This window comes from Sphaerodactylus townsendi, linkage group LG03 (assembly GCF_021028975.2).
Source record: "Sphaerodactylus townsendi isolate TG3544 linkage group LG03, MPM_Stown_v2.3, whole genome shotgun sequence".
Lineage (NCBI taxonomy): Eukaryota > Metazoa > Chordata > Lepidosauria > Squamata > Sphaerodactylidae > Sphaerodactylus > Sphaerodactylus townsendi.
In genome coordinates, this window is record NC_059427.1 from 4907432 (window position 1) to 4918147 (window position 10716).

General features: G+C 43.4%; 3 protein-coding genes across 32 annotated transcripts in view; 1 reads left to right on the forward strand and 2 right to left on the reverse strand.

The window, feature by feature from the left end:
* LOC125428587 (zinc finger protein 883-like) overlaps positions 1–10716 on the reverse strand; it is a 1608225-nt gene that overhangs the window by 916647 nt on the left and 680862 nt on the right. The gene's annotated exons all lie outside the window — the stretch shown is intronic.
* LOC125428534 (zinc finger protein 345-like) overlaps positions 1–10716 on the forward strand; it is a 770962-nt gene that overhangs the window by 202324 nt on the left and 557922 nt on the right. The gene's annotated exons all lie outside the window — the stretch shown is intronic.
* Positions 2387–7060, reverse strand: LOC125428790 (zinc finger protein 239-like). The gene is made up of 3 exons (XM_048489443.1): positions 7012–7060; positions 3494–4526; positions 2387–3241 (listed from the first exon to the last, which is right to left on the reverse strand). The coding sequence occupies exons 1-3, from the start codon at positions 7043–7045 to the stop codon at positions 3124–3126; spliced, it is 1185 nt and encodes a 394-aa protein (XP_048345400.1). The 5' UTR covers positions 7046–7060; the 3' UTR covers positions 2387–3123.

A 10716-nucleotide genomic window follows, 5' to 3' on the forward strand; every position in this document is an offset into this window, starting at 1 on the left:
GCAAAAGAGCACAGGAGAAAGATATCTTCATTTTACATCAAGAGCAGTTTGGAGGCTACAAAACACAGCATGTTTGTATCACTTATTTTACAAGACTGAAGTGAGCTATAGGATGAGTTCAGGCCTTATTTTACTTTTGTCTATATTTGGAGTACGGTAATTAGCAACCTCCAAAAAATTTTTTGGTATGACAAAGTTTTAAATTGGTTACCTTTGTATTATTAGTCCCCTTTTCTTATTTTTATCATATTTTTTCACATGCAACTTGCATGATTACACTGTTGGTTGACTGTAGATGTATACTGATATCTTGTAATCTATGTATATCGGGCTGGATCGCAGTAGGGGTACCCAAAATAAAATTATAAAAAAGATGAAGTGATTATAATTTTAATGGATACAAAACAGAAAATAAGTAAAATTGCAAAGAATCTCAACTAAGCACCTGAGAGTTGATTCCCCAAGTCCGAGCACGTGCACATAGACAAAGGGGTGAAGAGGCAAAGAGAAAGAGTTAGTCAGTCAACCTTTACTGGAATAAATTAAGTACAAAGAATTACAGGACAGAGTCATATGACAGATGTAATTAATAGGAATTTTCTGCCCTATAGCCTCAGCTCCTCATGGTTAGGAGGAGAAATCTAGCAACTGAACTGGTTATATCTGGATTCTGGTCAGACAAAAGCAAGATACCAGTTTTCAGCAGGGAGTTCTCTCAGTTGATGAAGGAAAGTTCTGATAAGGAGTCATGTGCATCAGTGTAGGGAACACAATTGAAGAAAACATGGGAAATAGAGTCAATGATATTATTATAAGAACAAAATCTTTTCTGATAAGGGATGTTTTGGAATTTTCCTGAAGGAAATACTGTGGGGAGCAGAGATAGCAATATTAACTGATCCAAGGTCAGTGAGAAGCTTAAAATTGCTGAGAGTTTGTGCAGTACAAGTCCAACAAAAGACAGAGAGGACAGAATCATGCAAAGCAGTTGAAGGGGTATCCAGGTAAGGGGAGAATTTGGCACATCCTTTTCACAGTCCCGGCCTCCCCCTTTTATAGGAAAAAGTCTGTCATTTGGTCCTGACAGGACCGGACTTTTCAGTGGCCATTATTGGTTCAAGAAATAAAGTTTGAATTTGACTGTGCTGTTTGAAGAAACTGCCCTCAAAATTCAGCAGGAAGAATCAGAAATGATACCTGACAGCCAAAAGTGGGGAAGTTTTCTAAGCATTAGTTTGCCTGAGTTGATAAAAAATTAAGGCTGCTTTGATGGCTCAGACATTATTGCCCATTAACTGTAAATGGTCTTGCATTGCTTTGATGAAATACTCTTAGAGATATAGTTGTACACACGTCATGGAGCTGGGATTGGGGGCATATAAAAGTTCTAGTGACATCCAGCCTGTGTGATAGAAATGTGCTCTGGACATGACAGGCAGATGTGCTCTTTCAAACCTTTCCCAAAGAACCACCCATTGTACAATAGGTTTTCACAAGGATAGTGTAAGGTTGGTGGTTAGTGTGTGTGTTTCTACTCCGCCAACCTGACCTTGGCACATTCCTTGCTCTGGGCTCTGCGCCCAGGATGCTTAACCTTGCTATGCTTATCGTGTGTGATTGCAGCTTGAGTCTTTGAAAACCTGCTTTTACTCTGTTGTGGGAACTGTGTTTGGGAGTTTCTTGGGAGTTTGGGGAGGGGGGCCATCGTGTCCATAAAAGCGACACGTTGGGTCTGTGAAGTCAGAATCCGCATTCCGTGTGTGTGACCGTTGAAGTTTATGGAATAAATGAACTGAACTCAGTTGCTTTGTTTCAAGTTCTTTGAGGTTTCTTACAGATGCCCTTCAAAAAACAAAACAAAACCCAAAGAGAAAATTGGGGATCAAACTGGGGTATCTCTACTAAGGAGGTGATGGGGCCTTACCCTGAGCATTCAAAAGGATTTTTCCTTTGTGTGGGTTCTTAGATGCCTCAGCCAATTGCTACTCTGGATCTCTTTTTACACTCTGACCATTCAAAAGAGGAATTAACATCTTGTACTTTCCCAGAGAGGTAACATTTGCTCCTTCAGGCTGGGAGGGAGTGATCGCTCCTGTTCTGGATTGTTCTATCAGAATTGCCCATGGACTGATTAACATGGTTCACCAGATCATGGCCTGCTTTTTCTATAATTTTTTGTAATGTGTCAGTCAATCACCATTCCCATTACCTTTTCCCTCCCGGCTCCTTTTTTGTTGCTGAAGTAACTTTGTGTATGCTTATTAAGCCTGGCAGTGCTGAACATCTAAATCTCTACTGACAAGTATGTAGTTTAGCTAGTTTCTTTATTTTCACATATTCTTATTATGTCAAGCTTTAATGCTAATTTTTAAAGAACTTTTCTGCATTTCTTTCAATAAAACTTTATTTTATTGTTTACTGGTTGTTTCTGGTCAGATCCATGGCTTGCACAAACTAAGCAAAGGTCGTGAGCCCTTTAATGTCACTGAAGTCTGCTACCCTGTTTGAATATTTTTCCATACTCTTGAGCACTGAAAAGATTTAGTCTTTGTGTGGCTTATAGGAAGTCACAGAAGACTACCACTCTATCTGCATCTCTTTCCACACACTGACTGCAAATGAAGCCTTTCTGATGCAGCTGAGGGAATATGTCAAAGCACTAATGGGAGTTCTGCATCTGTGATAATAATGGTTTCTAAAAATGGTATGCAGGTTTGCTCACTCAAGCCTATTCCAAAGATCCACCTATTCCACTTTGTGTGAGTTCTCTGATACTCTGTCACTCTGACTGAATTTCTTTCCGCCCTCTGAATTTTCTAAAGTTTTCTCCCTTTCAGTGTGTTCTTATATGTTATTGAAGATTACTACTCCAAATGAATCTTTCCATACTGAGCATTCAAAAGGTTTTTCCCCCTGTATAGATTTTTTGATGCCTTTGAAGAGTGCTACTATGACTGAATCTCTTCCCATACTATGAGCATTCAAAAGATCCCTCATTTGTGTGAGCTTTTAGATGGTCTTATATATGGTCACTCTGACTGGCCATCTATTCTACACTTTGAGCATTCAAGAGGTCTCTACTTTGTGTAAGTTCTTTGATGCTGTTGAAGGGTTCTACTCCGATTAAATCTTTCCCCATACTGAACACTCAAAAGGTCTCTCCCCTATGTGGGTTCTTTTATGCTTTTGAAAAGTGCTACTCTGACTGAATCTCTTCCCACACTCTGAGCATTCAAAAGGTTTCTCCCCTGTGTGGGTTCTCTGATGCTGTTGAAGACTGCTACTATGACTAAATCTCTTTCTACACACTGAACATTCAAAAGGTTTCTCCCCTGTGTGGGTTCTCTGATGCTGTTGAAGAAGGCTACTCCGACTGAATCTCTTTAGACACTCTGAGCATTCAAAAGGTCTCTCCTTTGTGTGAGTTCTTTGATGCTGTTGAAGATTGCTGCTCCAACTAAACCTCTTTCCACATTCTGAGCATTCAAAAGGTCTCTCCTTTGTGTGAGTTCTGTGATGCTGTTGAAGATTGCCACTCAGACTGAATCTCTTTCCACACACTGAGCATTCAAAAGGTTTCTCCCCTGTATGAGTTCTCTGATGCTTTTGAAGAAAGCTACCCTGACTGAATCTCTTTCCACACTCTGAGCATTCAAAAGGTTTCTCCCCTGTGTGGGTTCTCTGATGCTTTTGAAGAGTGCTACTATGACTGAATCTCTTCCCACACTCTGAGCATTCAAAAGGTTTCTCCCCTGTGTGGGTTCTCTGATGCTGTTGAAGAGTGCTACTATGACGAAATCTCTTTCTACACACTGAACATTCAAAAGGTTTCTCCCCTGTGTGGGTTCTCTGATGCTGTTGAAGAAGGTTACTCCAACTAAACCTCTTTCCACATTCTGAGCATTCAAAAGGTCTCTCCTTTGTGTGAGTTCTGTGATGCTGGTGAAGATTGCCACTATGACTGAATCTCTTTCCACATTCTGAGCATTCAAAAGGTCTCTCCTTTGTGTGAGTTCTGTGATGCTGTTGAAGATTGCCACTATGACTGAATCTCTTTCCACACACTGAACATTCAAAAGGTTTCTCCCCTGTGTGAGTTCTCTGATACTTTTGAAGAAGATCTGATTTCTGTGGGAAGCTCTTGCCACAGTGAGAGCAGTTATAATGTTTCTCGTCTTTACATGTTCTTTGATATCTAAGGAGCTCTACTCTACAAAAGAAGTTTTTTCCACACTCCAAGCATTTATGCATCTTCTTTTCACTGTGCATTTGCAAATGAATCTCATATTGGATTTGATCTGAGAAGTGCATTTCACACTCTAAGCACCTATATGCTTCTTCAAATGTGTGAAACAGTTCATGGAAACCCTGCTCTTGGGGAGAAATGGGTTTACTAGCCATGTGACTTCCTTTGTGTTTCTTAGGTTGGTCTTCATTCCAGAAGTTTTCTGTCAGATCTTCATTCTTGACTTTCTCTGGCAATAACTGATAGAATTCCTCATCACTCATATTTTCCTGCTCATCTCCTGTAGGAATAAAAAGAGAATAGTTAGCATCCTCACAAGGAGGTCTGATCTTTCCTTGAAATTCCATCCACACAAAAAAATTCACTAGCTTTTTTCTGCTGTGCATTGAAAGGTACATTAATACACACTTTAAAAGGGAATTTAAGCTTGCTGCATCGGAAAGGCTCAATTTGCATTCTAGCAATTTATACACTTTTCTACCTGAGTGAATTCTTTGATGTGAAGAATGAGCTGATTTCTGGCTGAAGATTTTTCCATACTTCGTGCAATCATATTGTTTGTCTCCTAAGGGAATTTGCCTTTCGGAAATAACACTGATGTTCTTACTGAAGGACTTTCCAAAGGCCAAATGTTCATTTTTGTTTTCCCTGGAGCAGATTCTCTGGTTAGCACAGAGGCCTTCGTTCCTTCCTATTTTGGTTGATCTTACTTCTTGGATGGGAAATTCAAAGAAGCTTCTTCCTTGAGATGGAATGGAGTTATTCCTTGCCTTGTCTTCATGGCTTCCCTCCTGACTCTGTGATCTATCTCTGTCCTTGAACTTTCCTCCAGAATCTTCAGCTTTTATCCTTTTTTCCACACCCTGGAGTCTCACAACCGTCTCCTCTACATATGCTGGTGGAAGAAACAGGACCAGTCAGGACCTAGGCAAGAAGCCAAGCCACCCATCAGGCTCTGCTCGTTCATGGGTAAACAATTCCATTTCAATAGTTTTTATTGAGTAACAACAGTCTCTTTGGGCTAAAAAACCGGGAGGAGGATAAGTTTTTGTGAGGTAGGTGTGGCTGAGAGAGTTCTGAGAGAAATGAGACTAGCCCACGGTCATTCAGAAGGCATGTAAGAGTGGAGAAACAAATCTGGTTCACCAGGTAAGAGTCTGCTGCTGGAATCCAATCCAGTTCTCCAGATTAGAGTCCACCTGCTCTTCACCACTGCACCATGGTGGCTCCCCACCAGAAGTTAGAGTGATCTCTAGACATGCAACTATACAGAGAGGTTCCTTTTAACTGTGATAAACTGTGCTTCCAAAAATGTTCTTTCTCTTCCCAGTGCTGCCAATAATTAACACCACAAAATGCTTTAAGCAACAGCAAAAAGATATTAGAAGTTTTGTTTGGCAAGGCAAAAAAACAAGAATAAAATATAAACATTTGAAAGATGGAAAAGTGAGAGGAGGTTTAGCATTGCCAAATCTAAAATTGTAATTTGAAGCAACTGCATTGGTCAGGATTAGAAAATGGGTGATGCTGAAAAATGCTAGACTATTGGGCTTGGAAGGGCTTGATGGAAGATTTGGATGGCATGTTTGTTGTAGCATTATAAAGGAAAGGTTCACAATTTTTTCCCCAAAACTTGCATAATAAGGAGTCCACTCTGGGTAGGGTTAAGGTAGAAAAGGTTTATTGTAAATGTAATTCCCTTATAATTGTCCCCAGTTGCAGCGTTTTCAAGAAAATAAATGAATATGCAGGAGAAATGGCTTACTTACAGGGAACTATTAATGTGCCAGAATGAAAAATGGAAGCTCAAACCATTGGACAAATTAAAAGATACGGTTAAAAATTCTTTCCATTACTATCAATTACTAGAAACATTCAAGGCAGACAACAAAAATTAAGGTTTTGTTATGCAGATGGCAGAGTTTGAAAGTAACCCCCCACATGTTCTCTATCTTTAACAAGTATCAAAGCAACTTACAAACTCCTTCGCTTCCTCTCCTCTTGTTGCTGAGAAAATTCTGGGTGAACTGTGACTGGTCCGAGTTCATCCAGCAGGCTTAAGAGACAGCATGGTATAATTGTTAAGAGCAGGTGAACTCTCATCTGGAGAACTGGGTTTGATTCCCAGGCGGACTTTTATCTGGTGAACTGAATTTGTTTCCCCACTCCTAACCATGAAGTCTACAGGGAGATCTTGGGCCAGTCACAGTTCTGAAGAACTCATTCAGCCCCACTTACCTCACAAGGTGTCTGTTGTGGGGAGAGGAAGGGAAGTAGTTTGTAAGCTGGACTGAGACTCCCTACATGAGAGCAAGACAGGGTATCAATGCAAAGTGTTCTTCTTCTTCATCTGGAGAAGTCAGGAATCAATCAGAGACCACCACTCTCAAACATTACATCACGCTGGATGTCCAGACAGGACAATCAGAAGGGATCACCATAATCCCATATGGAGAATAAGTTGTCAACTGAGAAATTAGGATGTGGCCCCTTTGAGAGTCTTCCTGACGGCCTCTCAGTACTGTGTTGGCCTCAGGTTTGGGAACCTGTTTTGGCCACAACAATGGCCTCAGTTGCTCCGGGCAAATCAGATACCCAGCCATGCTGAATATTGCTTTCACTGGCATCCCATCACATTGAGGCCTCCAAAAGGAAGCAAATAGCAGGACAGGCCTCAACATAAGGTATTGTTGTTCAAGATTTTGGTTCATGTCTCATCCCAAAGGCAGAAATGTGTACGTCTGGCACCTATGAAAGTTCCTTACCCAGAGAAGCCACACTCCTGTAGTTCTCCAGCATGACGTCCTCGTAGAGAGCTCTTTGGTCTGGATCCAGCAGTGCCCACTCTGCCTCTGTGAAATACACGGCCACCTCCCCAAAGGAAACCAGAGACTGAAAGAAAAAGCAGATTCCCTCATCAGAGGTCATGTCAGGCAGAGACAGCACTCTGGATATGAATGTTCTGGCAGGTGCAGGATGGAGAGCTCAGCTTGTGTATATAAAGTGACTTTCAGAGCTTTTTGACTAGGCCCCTCAGAACCAACTGCAGGAGAAAAACCCTCCTGAGAAAGGAGGGGAGACCCAGGCTGTCCCCTGCTCATCTCCCCTACCTGGACTGGTGGTGCAGTGGCTGCTTCCACGCCTCCGCAAAGAAAATGGACCGACATTGCCTCTTCGCTGCCTGGAAAGAGGGAAAAGTTGAAAAAAGAGTATTAGCTTCTACTTTCTATTCTGTTTTCTTGTGTGAATCATACTTTATACACCCACAGGCCCAGTATTGGGAAACCTTGCCCTGTATTCACTCAAAAAGGATTGTGATCCTTTGTAAAAAGTTGTGGGAGAGGCAGAAGAAAAGCACGAGGTACCCATGAGCCTCAGGGGGCTGTAAATGCCACTGACACATTTCATGCTTCTGTGATACTTGATGAGCTCAAAAACATGATAGCATCTCTAGTGGATCAGACCAAGGGCCCACATATGCCATTCTCCCCATCTTGGCCTCGCACATGACCTTGAGTCCAGGCTGGTGGAAGAAAAACTGAGCCAGGCATGATGTTGCATAGCACCTAATGTCACATCAGGCCAAAAATGATTGTCTGCATCATCTACTGGTCCACTGATGTCACAGCTGGGGGTTCGGCCACAGGCAACTTCAACATGACATCAAATCCACCCCAAGCCCCTCCCCACAGCCTGGCATCCCTCATCCAGGGCTCCATTTCCTACAGTGCCTCATCAGATGTCCTAATGAGCATGAGTGCAATTTGCCTGCTGTTCCTGGCCCCTGGCAACTGGTTCTCTGAGCTATGCTGACCAGAACATGCAGGCTTTGTTTAGACACAAGACTGAAGAGCTCGGTTGAGATTTGTCTGCCGTTTCTTTTGAGCCACCTTGAGTACCTCTAGTGGAAAAACGAGACATATGAATCAATGTGAGGAACTGCCTCCATGGATTTGTCTAATCCCCTTTTACAGGCGTCCCAACTTTTAAACACTGAGCACTGTAATTGGGATGAGGAAGTATCTCATTTTTTTTCTCACCAGAACTCTCTACTCATCCAGTTAACTGGGTGCCCCAATCCCATCAAGGCGGAATGAATCCTTACCACACGAGAAGGCATTTGGGTCACATTCCTGGGCCCTGACTGGCTGCCCTTCCTCCAACAGAGCTCTTTCCAACTTAGCTTCCATTTTCAGGGATGGACCCCACCTCTGAAACTGCAACAAGGGCAATAAGTAAGAGATGGAATGGAAGAATTGGGATTTAAACCGCCCCCTCCCCTTCTCTCCTTTAAGGAGTCTCAACATGGCTTACAAACTCCTTTTCCCTTCCTCTCCCCACAACAGACACCTCATGAGGTAGATGAGACTGAGAAAGTTCTGAGAGAAATGTGACTGGCCCAAGATCATCCAGGAGGCTTCATGTGGAGGAGTGGGGAATCAAACTTGGTTCTCCAGATTAGAGTCCACCGCTCTTAACTGCTACACCACACTGGCTCTCTTGGACTTGAATCTAACTGTATACTGCAGACCAACAACTGCTATCCTCAGGTACGGGGCAGTGCCAGTGAGCAGCAGCGATAGAACAACCGGTCTTCGCATTGCAGAAGATCCTCTCCCTGTACCACCTTCCTCTTGCTTAAGAAGCTGCCACCAAACAGCATCTCATGAAGAGACTGTCTTAGCTTTCCTCTGTCTCCTTGGAATTCATGATGCTTCAGAAAGTCAACCCATTTGTTTCTGCAAAGCTGACCACTGGGAAGTCGCTCTGCCTGCTGCAGGAAATTACTTGGCTAGAGACCTTCTACATTTTGTCTGCCCCCAGCACCTCCAGCTAAAAGTCTCAGGGTCACAGGTCCCTAGCTGTAGAAAGCAAGACTGGCGACCTGGCTTTTCCTAGGCCATTTTATCCCTGAACCAGTACCCCTGCCTTTTTCCCAGCAAAAGTGCGAAAAGAATTATTTTGGAGCCTAGCCATCTCAAGGACGCAGAAGGGAGAAAGCTATGCCAGCTGTGAAACCTTCCTCCTGTTACCTGAGGCCAGGATGTTTCACAGGGTCTTGACTAGTTATCTATATTTGTTATCAAGCCATAAGCATCAAAGTGAAGAGAGGTGAAAATCAAGAAACAGACCCCTTCTACATATCAGTCAGGAGGTATATCCATCAGGCTAGCCATAGAACAGGCTACATGGGCACCCCCGCCCCCATAAGGGGCTGCTTCTGACAATGATTAACTCTTAGACTAGCACTGGGCAGAGAAGCTTTTGGAGGTCAGATATAGAATCATAAAGTTGGGAGAGACCACCGGGGCCATCCAGTCCAACCCCCTGCCATGCAGGAACACACAATCAAAGCTCTGCTGACAAATGATCATCCAGACTCTGTTTAAAAGATTGTTGCCTGAATTGGACATAACATGGAAGTAAAAGCCCTCACCTGTTCTGCCTGCCTCGGCCCCTCTGCCTGACTCAGGAGGAAACCTTCGGCCAGGGCCACCGCTTGGGAACTGGTCTCTGGTCCACATCCTCTGACCCAGCGCTGCATTTCATGGGGCAGGATGGTCAGGAACTGCTCCAGGATCACCAGGTCCAGGATCTGCTTCTTGGAGTGCCCCTCTGGCTTCAGCCAGCGATTGCAAAGTCCATGCAGCTGGCTGCAAACCTCTCGGGGTCCATCAGCTTTGTGGTAGCAAAACTGCCGGAAGCGCCGGGAAAGTACTTCTGAGTTCAGGGGCTCTTGATCCCACATCTCTGGCACAGCTGTCTCCCAGAATTCAACACCAGTCTCGGCTTGGATGGGATGGGGGTCTTTCCTTGCTCTCTTGCCAGGTCCTGATCCTTCTGGGTCCTGCTCTTCCATCTACATCCACTTCTTTTGGGTTGACTTTGACTGTGAAAAGATACATTTACTCACGTGCCGGGGAGAGGTGAACAGAGAGCAACATATCAGAGGAAAAAGAGAATGGAGATATATGGTTGTTGTTTTTTGCAGAATTCACATGAGCACCAATAGAACATATTTTTTCATATATCTTAATGACAAACAAACTTTCTTTAAAAAAAATAAGGCACAATATACAGAACAGTAACTAAGTATGTAAAACAATAATTAGCGTGTACCAGTTTGGGCTTGTTTTCTGACTTCTGTCCAGCCAGTCCTGTAAAGATAAATAGACTTGCAGCTCTGCTCTGCCTTGGTATGTTGTCTGTTCTTTCTTTTCAGGAGTTTCTGGTGGCCCTTGAATGTTAAGCTATATAAAAAAGATCCATCAGAAGAACTGATTTGGAATTCAAGGGAAGAGTCCTGAAAAGCTAACAATATCCTGGATTGGGGAGGTGTTAGGGACAGGGGGTGCCCATTTTCTACTAGCCTCCTCCTCCTTCTCCCCCCTCAAAGAATGCTCCATGGATTTCCATCTTCCATGGCGCCCGGAGGATGAGAAGCATGCTCAGGCTGCGCTGCAGGGATG

Excerpts from the sequence above, each read along its gene's own strand:
- LOC125428790 (XM_048489443.1), bottom strand. The coding sequence starts at position 7,045 with ATGCTGGAGAACTACAGGAGTGTGGCTTCTCTGG. Across the intron at positions 4,527-7,011 it reads CAGGAGTGTGGCTTCTCTGG|GAGATGAGCAGGAAAATATG; the intron begins GTAAGGAACTTT and ends TTATTCCTACAG. Across the intron at positions 3,242-3,493 it reads AGAACTCACACAAAGGAGAG|ACCTTTTGAATGCTCAGAGT; the intron begins ACCTTTTGAATG and ends CACAGGGGAGAA.